The following is an 18,266-nucleotide window of genomic DNA, read 5'->3' on the forward strand; positions in this document are numbered from 1 at the left end:
TGATTTTACTGCCTTAACTGACATCTTCTTGAGTAGACAATCTACCACGATGGGCTATTGAGGTTGCCCTCTAAGAACGAGGATAAGAATGTTGTTTGGGTAAAAATTATTGAATTCTTACGTAATAAAGTTAATCACCAAAAATTTTTTAAATCATTCAAATTATAATAGAATTTAATTTAATTATTAATTAAAATTTGAATAAAATTGCAAACTAAATTATATAATACTCTAATTATATTTAGGGTAAAGTATAGTAATGGTCACTGAACTTTTCTAAAACTTTCATTTAGGTCTCCCAACTTTTAAAACTTGCAATACAATCCCCTAACATTTAGTCCTTTTGCAATTTGCAAACATACTAAATCTTAGGGGACCAAATTACAAACGGACTAAATATAAGAGATTATATTACAATTTTTAAAAGTTAGAAGACCTAAATAAAAGTTTTACAAAAATTCTGTGACCATTATTATTATCATCATCATCATTTTTCAAATTATTTTACATTTGGAATTATTAAAGGAATGCCTTGACATGCATATTAAAAGAATAATCCACCCAAATCCTCTGCAGACTATAGTAATCATTAATCAAGGACAATATCAATAATGCTTGCTCCTTAAAAAAGTCAAATGGATGGTGATCAAACCCATCTCTTTAATCATTAGCCATCGATTCTTGTAAATCTAAATTGGTCACTTTAACATGCTACTTGCTTATTCCTTCTTGACCTCTAAAATATTAAAAATAAATAAACTAAATCAGATACAACTGTACTTTAGATTGTGTATTATTTATATAATTGAACTTCGATTTTAACAATACGATAATATGGATAATCTTTCTTCACTGTGTTGATGTGGATAAAACGACGTTATTTTAGTGACGACTAATGATGCCAAAATAGTGTCATTTTAGGTATTAAATTTTAAGGGTGTATTAATTTTGCCACTAAACTTTTAAATATTTTACTATTTGACCTTGTACTTTTTTTACTGTCATCTGCAGTCAATAACTTCCTGTCATCGATTGTCTTTTGTGTCAAGATCAGTAACAAAACATTTGTGTTTCACTTATCTTTCTTATACTATATTTGATTTTCTATGAAACTCACTCCAAATAGACGAAAATCCATTTAAAAGTTTTACATGCTACTACTTTGATCTCTTCCGATGATTGTCCGATGAGACTAACTTTAAGATAGGTTGTTTACCTTCTCAAAATAATACTTCTCACCGTTTAGATTTTTGAACAAACATACAAGATTCTTAAATATGAGAAAACCGCCTAAATTCCTAAAAATGATTTTTTATTTAATTTCGTTGAATTTTGAGTGGGTTTCATTTAAAATCTATCCTATGAGGAAAAAGAGGACTGAAATGGAACATTTTGGTGTCGATCTTGTTGCGAAAGATGATCGATGACAGACGATGATTGGCTACCGACAACGGTCAGAAAAGTGTAGTGCAAAAAAAATGAAATTATTTACAAATTTAATAGCAAAACCGATACATCTCTAAAGCTAAGTGTCTAAAATTATAACATTTTAGGCATTAATAGTCGTCGTCAAAACAATATCATTTTGTCCATGTCATCACACCATTTGAATTTTAACAATATAGTGACATAATTGAGGTTAAAATCAAAGTTCGATACTATAATTGAAGAAATTAAAAGTTTAATGATACAAATGATACAACTAAAGCTCAGTCATATGTAATGTAGTTTACCCTATTAAAAATGTGAAATACGAAACACCCTAGAGGAGTGGAAAAATATTCTCTTATTTTACTAAGAGCCTTCCCTTGGCCTTAAAATTGAACTGTTAATTTCCTTACTAAGCCCTGAAAATTTAGCCTTTAACACCACCCCGATTGAGGCTAGAGCGGACAAATCTTCCTCGTCACCCAACTCAGCGCAGCGGTTATTACTAAAAGGTTGGTATTTTTTTAGCACCGTCATCCCAGTGTTGATTTTTCAGAAGGAATAATGGAGAGATCGGTTTTTGCAGCAAACGCTTGTTCCATGAAATCTTCAAATGCTTCATTAACAACAAACGCTCCATTCTCATCAACGATAAACTCAGGCGGAAATAACATCGTGCCATTGAGAAGCCTTTCGAGACGGTGACTATGAACCTTGAGAAGAATTTGCTGCTTCCGAGGAGAAAGTTCGTCTCGTCCAAGACAATGTTTACTTTCTTATTTGTAAACATGACGAACGGCGAGAACAACGGAGAGCACAGCACGTCAGGGAGCACAACAAGAAGAGACCCAGAACGTTTGGCGAAAGATACCATATTAGAAACTCAAGAAAGAACTCAAAATATTATTTTTATTTTTCAGTAAAATACACAGCTGAAGTACATTAGCTTTATAGCTTACAAGGGCTGAAAACCGTCACCTTAACAACCTAACAACCTTAGGTTTAACTCACATACAACAGAGAGCACACTATTTACGTGCACCTTAGCTCACCATGCACGTTATCTTTCAACAGTTTCATATGATATTATTGATTCTGGGTTTGTTGTTTTTTGGTTATTTATTATGGGAATTGATTGCGTTGACTATGCCTAATTGTGTTAAATAAAGTTTGTTCTTTTAACTTTTTTTGTCTCCATTGATTGTAAACCAGGGGACTGGTTTAGGTTAAGAAAGAGTTCACTATTAACTGTTAATTGGAGTACAAGGCTGAATCTTGAATGAGCTTTTGATCAGAAAAAAATCTTTATGAGAATTAAATTGATTGTAAAAGTGACCTTTTGGGGTGACAATGTAAATAGAAATCTGTTAGGTATGGCTCGTTGTGGGGTTACAAATTATGTGGGTTGCAGGTGCGGGGCGTAGCCCCGCGGTACGGTACAGGGTTAATTTTGTAATTATGTACCAGGGTTTTCTATTATAAATAGAGATGTAACATAGACCTAAAATATCATTGAATAAAACTTCTAGCGCCGCCTAGGCACCGAGGACGTAAGCACATTGCCGAACCTCGTAAAATTCTCGTGTTCTTTCGTTTTCTTTACCCGTTTTCGTCAACAAAATCTCTTGAAAATAGGAAACAATTTTTTTGGGTATACCATAAGAATATGCGTATTTGTCTTGGTTAAATTGTCTTACGGCAATTTCTGTGCAAAATATGATGCTGAACTACTGCCATTGTGAAAGCTATTGCTACAGTAATTACTCTTATCAATATTAAAATTTATGGATGGGGAAATTGGGGTATGGAATGAGCTTCTCTGTTTTTGCTTTTCTGCCTATAGTATTCTAGCTGTTACTAGCTGATGACATTTATTCTACATCTGATTTACTCCAATTTTTCATTTGTCTTGAAATATCCACTTTTGACCCCCATATCCAACACGTATTTGAACATGGGTAAATCGTATGATCTTCCAAAGATTTTGTTGAAAAGCTTAGTAAAATTTAAATGTACATGTGCCACACATATACTGGATCCGACATTCACATCTGAGTTCAAATAACCCGGGTTTTTTTTATGAAAGGGTTTATTAGGATGCCGATGGACTGAAATGATTACCTATGTTATTTTGCATTTATGGTAACTTTACCTACCCAAATCTTCAAATGCTTCATTCTCATCAACGATAAACTCAGGCGGAACTAACATTGTGTCATTGAGAAGCCTTTCGAGACGGTGACTATGAACCGTGAGAAGAACTTGCTGTTTCCAGAGGAGAAAGTTCGTCTCGTCCAAGACAATGTTTACTTTCTTATTTGTAAACATGACGAACGGCAAGAGCAATGTCTTGTGCCATGAAATCTTCAAATGCTTCATTTATGGTAACTTTACCTACCCAAATTCTCTGCCTTGCTTGAGGGTTGGTACTTGGTGGACATAGTAATAAAACACCTGAAGATTCAATTTTTATGGTTTGTTGAGTTGTAATTTGGTTTACTTAGCTTTCATAGTCACTGCAAGTTCTTAAATTGATATGGTCTGTTTGACCTAGATTATTAAAGCCGGGTTATGAACTCAAGTAGGAATGATGTTTTTCATTTACTTTTAGTTGGCTAACAGATCAAGAGCCTTATAGGATGGAAAGAGTTTTTTTTGGCTAAATAGGAATGAAGAAGTTTAGAGTTTCCTATTACTTTAGCGTATGAAATTGGAAGCTACACACTCTTACATTTGAGTAGTTGAGATTGAGAATTCTTTTTGGTACGTTTTACAACATGGCGAAGGGATGACGATACTAGAATTAGAACCTTAATCCTTGGGGTGCCAACAGAGAGCCTCAACCACTGCTTCAAGGTGTTGGTGACATTGAGAAGTGTAGTCCTAGTAGTTTATAATATAAATTTCTTTACGAAATTGCGATGAGTTCTGAGAAAGGGTCGATTAGCGGAAAATTCCCTTTAATGCATCAATTATTGCACATTACCATGCCTTCCTCGAACACTTGTTGAAATTCTAGTCTCCTTGTTTCTAGTGATGGATGGTGAATAACCCCCTGTAAAGCAACATAAGCAAATTATATATACAGTATATATAGAAAACTACAAAGCCTTTTGAGTTTCGAACACTCTTCATAGTAGTCTGTTTGAAAGTTTTTATAATCATTACGATTTTTGAAGATATAAAATGGTGGAAACAATTCTTTCTTGCAGTTGACGAGTTCTTCTAGGCGAATCACGGCAACAATTGGCTCCAAGTATGGTAAATCTATAAAGCGAGGGATTATATCATTCTTCAGTATAGATGAGAGCAGGTTTATACAAGTCGACGAGTTCCAATGCATTCCCTATTTTTCGAGGCACTCTTGGGGCTTGTTTCGCCATAGAACCAAACTACTTTGCCGAAAGTGTGAGAACCACATTGGAAATGCTTATGATGACAAAACTTCAGGCTACACCCTTGTATTAGACAAATCCGATTCTCCATCTGGTAGTGAAGCTTCTAGCTATAGAAGATATGATGTCAGAATCCGCGCCCTACAACCCTCATCGGCTCAAGAACTTGGCACCCCGCCTTTTATATGATTTAGTTGAGTGTTGTATCTCCATCACAGTCTTCCACTTGTATTATACTGAGTTTTCTAGTGGGTTGTTTCGAGTCATTCTGTCTTCTCTTTGTTGTTTTCTTGAACATGGTTTTAATATTTCATGGCAAGCGATGTACATAAAAGGAACTGAATTCTGAATGGATAGTGATTTGGGAGTGTTTGAAAGGAGTTGAGCAAAGTTTAACTGTAATAATATTAATGTAATATCTTTTTTAATTGAATTAAGTCCGAGGCATTGAATCTTTGGAATTACCTTAGATTTTTGTTGCGTTCAAACTTTTAATTAATTTTTTAATTACTAATTTATTTTAATTAAAATTTTAAACTATTAATATTTTTAGTATAATCCTTTTGTTAATCATTTGATTAAGTTTTTCAATGGTTATCGATAAAACGTGAACCTGACACCATTTGATTGTAATTATACTTTTTTTTTTCTTTTTAATTATTCTTTTATACTCTTTTTAATAAATAAATGAATTTATGCTATAATTAAATAGTTTTAGATTTATAACTGTTCAGAAATTTATTTATATTAAAACTCAAAAAAACCTTAAAATATATGAATCTAAAAAGTTAAAGTATTAAATTAAAATTTACAATTATATTTAATTATTAAAAATATATATTGATTCATTAAAATAAATAAATAAAATGGAAAAGAAATGTGACATTTGTTGTGTATAGGATAATAATTTTATAACTATATATACATGCCGTATAATAATAGATGCACATATGCGAATGCGACTGGAGAAATGTGTGGTCCAATTGCATAATTTTAATGAACAGGAACGTTACTTGGAATATCAAATCATATAGATTAGTATAGGCTTTATCCTAGCCTTTTATAACAAATAATAATCAGATTTTGATGATGTTTGGTGTTTTAATTTCTAACCCTAACCCCCTATTATAATTATAAAAGTAAAGTATAGTGATGATCACTGAATTTTTCTAAAATTTTTAGTTAGGTTCTCAAACTTTTAAAACTTGCAATACAATCCTTCAATATTTAGTCCGTTTGCAATATGGTCCCCGACGGTTACACTGTCGTTAGTACGTTTGCAATATGGTCACTAAACTTTTCAGGCGCTTACATTTAGGTCCCCCAACTTTTAAAACTTGCAACACAATCCTCAATTTCATTCTAAACCCCAAATTTCAAAATAATTCAATTATATTTTAAACCCCAAATTTTAAAATACTTTAATTTAGGGTTTAGTATGTAATTAAAGTATTTTGGAATTTTGGGTTTAGAATGTAATTGAAGTGTTTTGGAATTTTGAACATGAATTTGCTATTTGACAGTGTTTACTTCAATATAAATTTGAGGTTTGTTGCATGCACACCCAGCGGTTGCCGCACTTTGAACATGAAAAGTGCATCTATCACATTTATTGCATAAACTGTTGAAGTAAAAGTAACAAAGCCAATTTGTCTTGTTCGTAGTTGACGTATTTTGGTATGACAATCCAATAGGTTTGGATAAAACTTGAGCATGCACATCCAACGACTGCGAAAATAGTAAAGAGTTTTAGTTCATAGGACTACAACATATAGCCAAGCAATAACTAAAATAACCCAAGAATATCAATTAATAACTCATTCAAAAGGAGGACTTAATAAATAAAGGGAAAGAGATTCGGTCATAGTCACTTCAAAAGTTAAGGCGTCAAATGAGTTGTTTAAGATAGACATTAGATGTCAAATACAACATTACCAGTTGCAAATGCATTAATGGCCTGCCCTTTTAACATATAATTGCTTCTAATGCTCCATATTTAATGTTCCTCAATAGCCAAACATGATGAGAATCTAAAGCAGATAGCGAAACTAAAATCATAGGACCTCATAATTCTTGTAAATTCATGGCATGTCAGCAATAAAAGACATTGTAAAACATAGAGGACACTACAACAAACATATATATGCCAGAAATGAAGGTGCAAATGTGCTCCGAGTTGCGTGCATGCAGAATTATCTTATAAAGCTATAATTTAATACAGATTCAACTGTAAAATTCCAATACATGTAAAAAATCCAATACGTTCACGATATATCAGTCTCATAATCAACATGAACTTATTAAAAAGAATGCGAGTCACAAGACATCGAAAACCATAGGTCAGATCAATACAATTCCTAGTAAACTAGTACCAACAGTCTCTCGGATTGAGCCTGGCGATTTCACTATGTCTATACTCACAACCAATTCCCTGATTTAAAGAAAAACAAAACAATAAGATCAAAAAAATTTAGCCTATGACCCTCTTTCACTTATATTCTGATGGACTGAATATCTTTCATAAGGAGTACTAAAAGTTTTGATTAAGAAAAAGGAAAGAAAATTAGATTGTTTGGTTCAAAACTAATATTGAATATCCAGATCCTTGACATGCAGTTCCAGAAACATAAAATTTCAACAAAAAAACACACAATGCGAGTTGAAAATGGGACTCTGCGAAAGAGGAAAAGCTTACTTCGATGTTGCAATCCAGCAGTTCTTCCTCTATTTTTTCTTTGTAAAAAAAGCTGAAAGACAGAGCACTGCTTGGGTTTACAATTTTACATGGCGGAAAATTGAAAAACAAAAACCAAACGAGAGTGCATGTAAGCGAAAGAGACTGAGAGTTGAATATGTTGTTTGGGATTTCATTATATTTGATCATCTGTTGGAAAATCTTTAACCACTAGGATTAAACGAAGAAATTATTATATGTCAGTTACACAAAATAATTCCAGTTTTGTGGGCGACTTTCAACAATGATACTTACTTCATCTTAGTAGTATTTGACAACTCTGCATTTCTAACCCCATTTTTTTCTCACAAGCATTTCATCGAACATCTATGTTTCACTTGAGATGACCTGTATCTAACATTACACCTTGAATCGTTGATGGTCCCAATAGTCCCTTGGTCGAGTATTCTCTCAATGAACCCTTATTCAAGTCAACACCTCCACATAATTCAAAGTTAGATTATAATTTCTCATGCATCCCCGGCTGAAAAGTTACGCTGGAAATGAGAAGAGAAGCAAAAAAGGAAATTCGAGATTGAAAAGGAATTTGGTGTTTAGAATAAAATTAAGGATTGTGTTGCAAGTTTTAAAAGTTGGGAGACCTAAATGCAAGCGCTTGAAAAGTTCAGTGACCATATTACAAACGTACTAACGATAGTGTAACGGTCAGGGACCATATTATAAACGGACTAAATGTTGGAGGACCGTATTGCAAGTTTTAAAAGTTGAGGAACCTAAATGAAAGTTTTAGAAAAATTCAGTGACCATTACTATACTTTACCCTAATTATAATTATAAAGTGGGTCCTAAACCTGTAAGCACACAAATGTATTCATGATTGCGATTGCACACACTATTTTACAATGGCAAACATACATCAAATTCCCCAACAGCAAATCACCGTGCGTCATCAATCATTTTTCGCGATAACATCGATATCAAAACGTTTATGATTCATTTCTCTTTTTTTTAGTATTGATTTTCCATGAAACTCACTCAAAATCGACGAAATTAAACAAAAAAAATTATTATTATTAGGGGTTTGAGGCATTCTTAGATTTAAGGATTTGAGGTGTTTGTTCGAAAATCTGAACGGTTAAAAATATTAGTTCGAGAAGAAGAACAACATACCTCAAAGGGCGGCCATCGAATGAGATAAGAGTATTAGCACATCAAACTTTTAAATGAATTTTCGTTGATTTTGAGTGTGATTTATGGAAAACCAATCCCAAAAGAAGAACGATGAGTGAAATACGAACGTTTTGATATCGATCTCATTACGAAAGACAACCAGTAACAAGCAGCGATTGGATGCCAAAGACAGTCAGAAAAGTTTAGTGCCAAAATTTGATTTTTTTTGAAGTTTAGTGTAAAATTGATACATTCATAAAGTCCAGTTCCTAAAACAACATCATTTTAGACATCATCATCATAGTGCCAGAAAAGATTTGTCCATGTCATCATGTCGTTAAAATTTAATGACCAAGTGATATAATTGAAGTTAAACTAAAGTTTAATGTTATAATTGAAAAAATTGAAAGTTCATTGATATAAACGATATACTACCTAAAATTCAATGATATATGATATAATTTAACTTTTTTTAAGTTTTACAAATGAAAACAAAAGCGTTTAGAGAACTTGATCTCTTGTATAAAGATCTAATTCAGTTTAACTCTAGATATAACTGAAGATTATATAACTATCAGATATTGTAAAATCTAGTAAAAGACAGAAAAGGAAAGGAGGAAGATGCCCTGCATGGCGAGTTGTAAACTAGTGAAAAATGTTCCATATAATTTAGGGTAAATTATTTATTTGATATTTTATTTATTATTTAGTTTTTGTTTTCATCACTCAACTATTAAAAAATCATACCAAACATTATGTTTGATCAAACATATAGTTTACCTTATAATTTATGAATATTTTGGTTAGAAGTTTCAGATAAATAGGTAGTTTCAGATAAATTAATTATTATTTTTTGATAATTCTAGTATGAATATAAGATGGTATTTATTCAAAAACTTTCAATCATTTAATAACGAACACTCATACTCTACCTACGAAGTGCTCGAATACGAAACAAAAGAATATTTAGTTAGAAGTTTCATATCTCTATGAGATGTGACAAAATAATGTGCCTCTTTAAAGTACGTTTGACTTGAGAGCTTGGAAAAGAAAAATCCAGCACACGCCAATCCTAGGCCTAGCCCCCGCCAATCCTAGGCCTAGCCCCCCTTAAAATGTTAAAAAACCAAGCCGAGTCTAGCTTAGCCCTCCCTTCTTCTTGAAGCCAGAAAAATTAAAGCTGCTGCCCTTTTAGTTGTCATACCATGTTCAATGTTTTGGGTTGGGTGGATGAAAGATTCGAAAGGGTCCTCTTCCTCGCCAACACTCAACCACTACCCCCATAATGCTTTAAAGCCATTGTGGTCCTAACTGCACTGGTCCTTTGGCTGGAGATTTAGAATTTGGGACAAATTCCCCTATACTGAAGGGTGTTTCTGAACAATCAAAGGGCCCTGCAGGCAACTTTGCACCAGCTCAATGACTGGCATGTTGGCCTTGTGGCCCTTGTGAAATTATGCTACAATGTTCCTCACTTTGTGCACAAGACATGGGGACTTCAAGTATCAGTATGGAGAGAAAAAATATACAAATATTTCTTTTTGTATAAGGAATGGCCTAAACCAATCTGAAATGAGTGGCGCATTGTAAAAACAATCCTTTTACAGCTGGTTTTGTTGATCAGAAAATCAGAACAGAATAGAAGAAGCCAATGAACTTTAAGCCAAAGCTAGCACTTTAGGGTGATAAAGTATATTTTGACTCTTACCCATTTCTCAATTATATGAGAGAGCCCCAACACACAAATTGGTATGGAGGAAAAAAGCACAGCTTTAGTGTCCCTTTCTATACAAAAGCATGTCTTTATTCTTTGGTCCACTTTGTCAGAGTCCTCATCCATCCCTTCCTTCTCATCACTTTCACACCATCTACCTTGTTGCCCATGTGGCACGCATTGGCCTTGCTTGACCTCTTCCACCTTATGAGCTGGAACAAGTGGCCAATCCGCTTCCGCCACCTAAGCGAGGCTCGTGGTTTCGAATGCTCGATCACGCTCTTATTGGTCTCCTTGGTGACATCCATGCCCTTGGTCAAGGTTGGGTTCCGTGACACGTTGCAATGCTCAAGAGATACCTTAGAAATTGTTCCTTTTTCCCAAGAACCAACACCATTCTCTTCAAATTTGATTGAGATAAAGGAATCTGCAAAAGTAAAACTTGGACACTGAACGAAGGGTTTCAAAAGAAGAAAAAGTACTAAAAGAAAAATAAAAGAAAAGGAAAATGTAACAACTTTTATTATTATTTTTATAGTAAAGTGTATGTATTTTAGTACATCAGCCATATTTGTAGCTTGTCAGCTGTATACTAACAGTGAGTGCAAAACTAAAGCACTATCCCAGGGAAAAATGTAAAAGGAAAGCCAGCTTTACCAAAATTTTCCATGGAGAGGACATGATTAGCAAGAATTGACATAAATTATCTGCAGATTTGGATACATTTTAAATTGCCTTAGAAAAAATCATAGGATCTCCTAGGAATTATTAATGGCATTCATTGTTTCTAAGCAAACATACCTTCCAATTAGCATCAAATGATATTCCCATGCAAAACACACAGGGACATACATACCCAGAGAAGAAAATAGGAAAAAAGATTCTTCATTTCCAGTTTTACCAGACTTTGACCACACTTTTGTCACTACCCAAACAATATAGTTAAGGTACACATGCATGCATGTGATTCATATCATTTTTTTTCATTTTATGTTTGATTTAAGTTCCTTTTTCCTTTTGACTGATGCGAATTCAAGAACACATAAAAGAAAATAAATGGGAGTTACCTTCTTGACTGGTTGAAGAATCATGAGCATCAGAATGTTCAGATTTGCAATGGTTGAACTCAAGACGATTGAGCAGTGAACCTAAAGCAAAGATCTTGGGGAGGTTAATGGGAGGTTTCTTCAATGAAACACCTTGAATAAATCTATGGCTGCCTTTGGTTGATGATGATGAAGAGCGTTGGGCTTGCTTTGAAGCTAAGATAAGAAGCCTCTCGTTCAAGCACAAAGCACAAACCCCCATAACAACTTCTTTAGGATGGAAATAACACCTTGAATCTTCTTCTCTAAACCCATTCATCATAGTATGGGGTTTCCTACTGGTAAGAAGAAATAAAGGGAGGAAATGAAGGAAATATGAACACTCTTTGAAGAGAAACAAAAATGGAAAGAGCTTGAGTTGGTGTCGGATAGCTTATATTGTGGAGAAAGTTGAAGTTCAGAGCATCATGAGATTGGTCCCCAGTAACCCATCAGTTTGGAGTGTAGTATTAATAGGTAGGGAGTAGTAGGCTGTGGGTTTTTGGATAGCCATCCATTTAGCTAGAAGCCAATCCTTTTGAACACCTAATTTGTTAATGAAAAACATATATAAGTATGGTTTCAGAATCGGACCAATTAGCGAACCAGTCATGTTATCGGTTTATTGGTTTAATCGGTTGAAAGAACCAGACGACGTTATAATTATTTAAAAAATTAAATAAAAAACCAAAAATATTTAATAAAAAATAATTTTTTATATCACAAGTCATATTCAAAGCAAGTTATAACATATATAAGTTAAAAACCATAAAATCAAGTGAAATAAAATGATTCAAATTAACTACAACATAATATTTAAGATAAAACATATTAAATAATAAATATATTATAACTATAATTAAAAAATAAATTTGAGGCTAAAAATCATAACAAAATGATATTGTTTGGTTTAATTTTTTTTTTAAAAAAATAATCTCACATGATTAAGAAACATATAAGAGCATCTCAAAAGTCTAAAGAGTAAAAATATGAGAATAAATCAATCTGATATGACTAAGAAACATAAAAGAGCATCACTAGGCTTGAATCATATCAAATTTCAACCATGGGTTTTCTTCTTTTTCTATTTCACAAAATCACCTACTTTAATTTGATTATTAAATTTTAAATGAGTTAAAATGAGCCACTGTTCACTATTTTTTTTTATTAATTATTGATTGTGTCCGCACTAAAAATTTTATTTTTACTTTAGAATTCATCTTCAACCCAAACCCACTAAATAGTATATATTCATACGTCAGTATACAAATTCATCCTTGAATTCAAATAATATATATAACACCATCTGAAATGGAGGTTCGATGAAAAAAGAAAGAAAGAATGAACGAAATGGAGTGCATTTTTGGTTGCTGTTTCTTCCTCAAGTGAAGCAAAATCTATGCTTCATCATTACATGGGAATGATTACAACTGCAGTTAAGATGAAGTAGAAACCCTATCCCCCAAATACTAGAAACCATTTCACGTTATCATCATCACGCTTTAATCTCTGCTACAATGTTTCCTATTTTTATTTTTATTCTTTGGGTTCAAATCTAACAAAATATCGGTGGGCTTGGATTTTGGAGCTTTTTAGCCATAATCATCGTCATCACGCTTTCTTCCCATTATAAGCTGCAAAGAAAAAAGCAGGATAAGCATATGTTGATTAGAGAGCATAAAAAGCAAAATTTTCAATTGAGCAATCGAAGACCTTGTCCATTACATGCCCGAAAACTGTTTACAATTCCAACCACCACCACCACCCACCGTAAACAATCGCACAAGTTAAACCCCACCATCACCACTCATCTCCCATTATCTCCTCTAAATCAAACTTATTAACATCCTTCACTACTCGGTCGTAATCATCAATAGTCCCTTACATTGAACCCATTTCACCATTCCCGAATATTAATACGAGATTGTTTTGTATATATGAATGTTATTTCCGTAAATAAATTTTAATATGGGATAGTGTTGAAATCCGCCTTCTGAGTCAAACTATTGATCAGTGTGAACCTTTGAGATTTGACAGTAACGAATGGGTTGGATCGAAGAACTATAATATAAGTTACATATAAATCTAGATGATTCAAGTACATTTTAGGCTACTAAGTTTACAAAATCCCAAAATATACTTTTCTACTCCATGGTATTGATGAGTACAATTTTGAAACATAAAAAGGTGTTGGTACCTTGTAGGGTATCAATATTCATGGTAACGTATAAATACCTTACGTTCAAAATATGATAATTTGATACATTTGGTGCTCGAATCTTGTTTGCATCACTCCCATGACTCTTATGTCTTATGTTATAATCAAAATGTTCCCTATTACCTAATTAAGGTTTTTTTATTAGTTTGGGGTAAATATAAAGTAATATTTATTCGAAAGACTCTCAATCGTTTAACAATTAATACTCATACGCCCATGTAAATATAGTGCTTGAATCCAAGACCTTAAAGGATAACAATAATTCCATAACCACTAAGATCACTTAGTTTGTGTCCTAATTAAGGGTTAAAAATACAAGATAAATGTCTGTTAATTTGGTTTGATTATTTATTGTGATATCATCTGTCTGTTGGATCATCTAATTAAGGTGAAGGATTCGTTTTTAACCATTGCACTTGTCATAATACTATTTCGAACTTTTCATGAGAGTTAGAGAAACCAGAAACCATCACGAATACCAGACAACTTTAATCAATGAACGGTTCAAAAATTAGGCATGTGTGCTGCCAAATGGGAAGGTAATTCTCTCCACTAATGGGGAAATGCTTTCCTTTAATTTCTCACCTACTAGGGCCATGTAAGGAAATATCATGGCCAGTCAAGGGAAAATATATATATTTGTAATTCTAATAATAAATATAAAAACGGAAAATTTTGAACAAAATGAGTGTAAAATTATCAATAATACCGAATATTACAGTGAAGCGTAAATACAGTTTCATGGAAATCATCAAGAGAGTAATAAAAATAAAAAAGAAAAGAAAAACCAAATAAACAAACAAACGGAAACGCATTGCACTACCACTATAAATGTCTTTCATTGCAAATGAATGTTTTTTCAGCAAACTAAAACAATAAGAAGATCAAAGGCAATAGAAATGAAGAGTTTTTATAGCTATGAAGGATCTATTACTTCTTCCTTTCTCTTGCTATCTTCTCTTTGTTACTTCATTCCAATACTCGTTGCATCTTTTGGTGAAGTTGGTACGTTTGATCTCCTTTTCTGCTTAATTATTATTATTTCTTCATAAGACATATTGATTATGAATTCTTCTATTTTTTATTATGTCTGAATTCAAGGATGGATCGAGGAGTTTTGGGATGCAGTGACACCCTTGCAAATTGTAAATGCATATATAATTTAATTATTTTTTATTGATTATCTAATTTTGACTTCTTAAAATTTTATGTCATTAAATTTTTAATATAATTTTGAGTTTTTTTATAAAAAATTATATTTTTTATTTTAAATAAAATTCTCAAAATTACCAAAATGTGACATGTGTCACCTAACGGAATCTTTTAATGACTGTTATGCCCCGTCATCTAGAATAGTAACGTTGGAAACGTTAGATACGAAAAATTCTTTTATACACCTAGAGTTAATTTTGGGTGTAGTTTGATCGCTCATTTTTACATTAATCCTTTAAATATTGCCATTTGACTGTTTTTTAATGAATCATGATTAGGATAACGATGAGTAATATCTTTTCCCTTATATTATTGGATCTGTCCATATTTTTACAACTCATCAACAGAAAAAACCAATCAAATGAAGATAAATATCAGGCTGTTAATTGATTTCACAGTGCATTTTGGTACAAAATTAAAGGAAAAGCAGTACAATCGATACTTACTTTTTTTGTTTTGGGCAGAGAATGAAATTCCATTTACTTACACAGAAGGAAGTGGCAAGGGACCAAAGGAATGGGGCAAATTAGACCCACATTGGAAACTTTGCAACACTGGGAAACAACAGTCTCCCATTGATCTTCTCACTGGACAACCACAAGTTCTTCCTACTCTGGGGAAGTTAAAAAGGGACTATAAACCTGCTCCGGCTGTTGTCAAGAACCGAGGACACGACATCACGGTAAAATTAAGCTTCAATCCGATGATTGCTGTCGTCTTCCATGTCAATGATTCTATTATAATGTATATCTATTTTTGTTGAACAATTCTATTGACTGTCATACCTGGATTCATCATCAGATAACGTGGAAAGGAGATGCAGGGAAAATTAATATAAACGGCACTGTTTATAAACTATTTCATTGTCATTGGCATTCACCATCCGAGCACACATTCAATGGAACTAGGTATATCTCTATGTATTCTCACTTTGATATGTACAGGGATAAGATCTAATTACATAATAAAAGTTTTACATAGATTTAAGACTGTTAGAAGTTAATATCATTCGTTTATTTTCACTTATTCAATGGTCTTAAATCTATGTGAAACATATATATGTATATACCTACGCAGATATAGTTCTCATTTGATACAGTAATGTATAAACAGGTATCAGATGGAGCTCCACATAATTCATTTAAGTGCTCGTGGAGAGATAGCAGTAACTGCAATTGTTTACAAATATGGCCGACCTGATCCCTTCCTCACTAGGGTATGGTTCCCTAACAGCTTAATTCAATGCTTTTTTTTTATGAACTATGGTTGTCTCTTCCTTGTCCGTTTAACAGTCTAAACATAGATTGATCCCATATATAATGACGGAAAAAGTCTCTTATCAAGTATTTAATATTATTACATTTTTGCTTTCTTCTTGTAGCTTCTCCACCACATAAAAGCAGTGGGACATGAAGAGAAAGATTTGGGGATTATAAATCCAGGAGACATCAAGTTCGGTAGCAGAAAGTACTTCAGATACATTGGTTCACTTACAGTTCCTCCATGCACTGAGGGTGTCGTTTGGACAATTATCAACAAGGTATTTATCTTTAACAAATTTCATAACATTATGTAAACAACAAACCTCATATTATCATGTTTATATTGAAAAATTAAATAATTTCCTACTGTTTCTTGTACTAGGTGAGGACAGTTTCCAGGGATCAACTAAGGACTTTGAGAGATGTTGTTCACGATGTAAGTGTTCATTAAATCCGAATCTTAAATTGTAGTGAAAATGAGTACATTTTTTCACATCTCATCCAATAGAAATCAATGAATGTAACCAAGTTTAGTTGAATCCAAATGAAAAGATTAATGTTCTAATCAATATCGGATCTAGAAATAAAAAAAATGAAGGTATAAAATTTTAATATTATGTTTTTTCCCGGAAAATGGGAAACATTAAATTAAGTTTAGCAGTTTTCCTAAAATAGCGGGTATGCAATTGCTCTTGCTCCCCTTAGGAGCTGCATATGTCCGCTCCTGGTTCCAACACTTTCAAGGGCTTCTTCAAACTTATCTTGTTTGTTTTTTTACAGGGATTTGAAGCAAATGCAAGACCAACTCAATCATTGGAGGGAAGACCAGTTTTGTTCTATACTCCAAGAAAGAATACCGGCTCTTCTTAGACTTAAGTATATATATAATATATGATTGAAAGAGGAATTTCAATCATATGCTTATATGTCAAGTTGTTAATGTAAGTTGTGTTTAATTTGCTTTTATTACTTTGTTTCTATTGCTAAAAAAATCTATGTAATGTTTGTTTCCTGTTAATATAAAAATAAGTGTCTTGTCTATAACGTTTTTTCCAAAGTGGTACCCAAACTTTTTTCGATCAATCCATGTGTCTAACGTTACAAACGTTATCACTTTTTTTTTAAAGGTCAAACGTTATCATTTTAGGTGCCCAACCATAACGGCCGTTAAAAAAACCCTGCTATGTGACATGTGTCACGTTCTAGAAATTTTAAAATTTTATTTTTTAAAAAAAATTAAAAAAATTATTATATTAAAAAAAACTTAATTTCTCTTAAATTAAAAAAAGTCTCAAATCCCTAAAAATCTTAAATTCTTAACCCTAACTCACTGACCATGACCACCGCTGCTGATGTTGTCCTTGCCATCTCCCTACCCAAATCTCATCATTCTTAGTGTTGATTGACCATCGAGATCACGTGGGATAGTGAACAGGTGAGGCCGGTGGAGTTTCGACGGCCAAAAAGGGCGATAATCGGCGAAGGTTTAGGGCTGAAATTAGAGTTTTTAAAGTTTTAGGGGTTTTAAAAGTTTTTCAAAATTTTGAGTTTTTAAAAAAATATAATTTTAATTTTTTTATTTTAAATAAAAAATTTAAAATTATCATAACGTGACACATGTCACTTAACGGGCCTTTTTAACGGTTTTTATGAACGAGGAACCTAAAGTGGTAACGTTTATAACATTACGCACATGGATTGACAAAAAAATGTTTAGGCATCACTTAAAAAAATTATAATTTAATCACATATTTTCATATTACGCCTTCTTTTTAACACCATCAATAATGCATTTGATAATTAAAATTTTAAATTATTGCATGTATTTTTTTTACTTAAAAGTATATAGTAAAAATTATTTTTATAGAGTGTTGATTTTATAATTCACGTTCAGAATTCTTAATTCTTCTTTGGACAATATTTTTTCCCAAGATTCAAACATGTGTTTTCTTCTTGAAAACACTTGTTGGTATATGTTAAAAAATTACTTTGTTAGTTAATAAAGGTGTTTAACTGTTAATTTAATCATTCACCGAATCGAATTAGTCAAAATTTGATTAATCAATTTTTGATAATAATCTCAAGTA

General features: G+C 32.5%; 3 protein-coding genes and 1 long non-coding RNA gene across 4 annotated transcripts; 2 read left to right on the forward strand and 2 right to left on the reverse strand.

The window, feature by feature from the left end:
* Positions 1 to 3,526: 3,526 nt before the first annotated feature.
* On the reverse strand, positions 3,527 to 4,042 carry LOC120197953. Its single transcript, XR_005523322.1, has 2 exons — positions 3,823 to 4,042; positions 3,527 to 3,580 (listed from the first exon to the last, which is right to left on the reverse strand). It is a non-coding gene; the product is annotated as an uncharacterized LOC120197953 (long non-coding RNA).
* Positions 4,043 to 4,097: 55 nt separating this feature from the next.
* Positions 4,098 to 8,541, forward strand: LOC120198166 (uncharacterized protein At4g08330, chloroplastic-like). The gene is made up of 3 exons (XM_039199536.1): positions 4,098 to 4,130; positions 4,641 to 5,040; positions 8,531 to 8,541. Exons 1-2 carry the CDS (start codon positions 4,098 to 4,100, stop codon positions 5,010 to 5,012), a joined length of 405 nt encoding a protein of 134 aa, XP_039055467.1. The 3' UTR covers positions 5,013 to 5,040; positions 8,531 to 8,541.
* A 1,578-nt stretch (positions 8,542 to 10,119) lies between these two features.
* On the reverse strand, positions 10,120 to 11,872 carry LOC120197864. Its single transcript, XM_039199260.1, has 2 exons — positions 11,470 to 11,872; positions 10,120 to 10,829 (listed from the first exon to the last, which is right to left on the reverse strand). Exons 1-2 carry the CDS (start codon positions 11,768 to 11,770, stop codon positions 10,492 to 10,494), a joined length of 639 nt encoding a protein of 212 aa, XP_039055191.1. The 5' UTR covers positions 11,771 to 11,872; the 3' UTR covers positions 10,120 to 10,491.
* A 2,732-nt stretch (positions 11,873 to 14,604) lies between these two features.
* LOC120198167 (alpha carbonic anhydrase 4-like) lies at positions 14,605 to 17,092 on the forward strand. The gene is made up of 7 exons (XM_039199537.1): positions 14,605 to 14,710; positions 15,382 to 15,599; positions 15,719 to 15,825; positions 16,031 to 16,133; positions 16,299 to 16,457; positions 16,562 to 16,615; positions 16,960 to 17,092. Exons 1-7 carry the CDS (start codon positions 14,605 to 14,607, stop codon positions 17,047 to 17,049), a joined length of 837 nt encoding a protein of 278 aa, XP_039055468.1. The 3' UTR covers positions 17,050 to 17,092.
* Positions 17,093 to 18,266: the final 1,174 nt, after the last annotated feature.

Source organism: Hibiscus syriacus, unplaced genomic scaffold (genome assembly GCF_006381635.1).
Source record: "Hibiscus syriacus cultivar Baekdansim isolate YM2019G1 unplaced genomic scaffold, ASM638163v2 tig00117056_pilon, whole genome shotgun sequence".
Lineage (NCBI taxonomy): Eukaryota > Viridiplantae > Streptophyta > Magnoliopsida > Malvales > Malvaceae > Hibiscus > Hibiscus syriacus.

Coding starts and splice junctions, on each gene's coding strand:
- LOC120198166 (XM_039199536.1), top strand. CDS start 4,098: ATGAAGAAGTTTAGAGTTTCCTATTACTTTAGC. Junction 4,131..4,640: donor GAGTTTCCTATTACTTTAGC/GTATGAAATTGG, acceptor TCTTTCTTGCAG/TTGACGAGTTCTTCTAGGCG.
- LOC120197864 (XM_039199260.1), bottom strand. CDS start 11,770: ATGATGAATGGGTTTAGAGAAGAAGATTCAAGGTGTTATTTCCATCCT. Junction 10,830..11,469: donor TTCTTCAACCAGTCAAGAAG/GTAACTCCCATT, acceptor TTACTTTTGCAG/ATTCCTTTATCTCAATCAAA.
- LOC120198167 (XM_039199537.1), top strand. CDS start 14,605: ATGAAGAGTTTTTATAGCTATGAAGGATCTATTACTTCTTCCTTTCTC. Junction 15,826..16,030: donor CACACATTCAATGGAACTAG/GTATATCTCTAT, acceptor ATGTATAAACAG/GTATCAGATGGAGCTCCACA. Junction 16,458..16,561: donor TTTGGACAATTATCAACAAG/GTATTTATCTTT, acceptor TTCTTGTACTAG/GTGAGGACAGTTTCCAGGGA.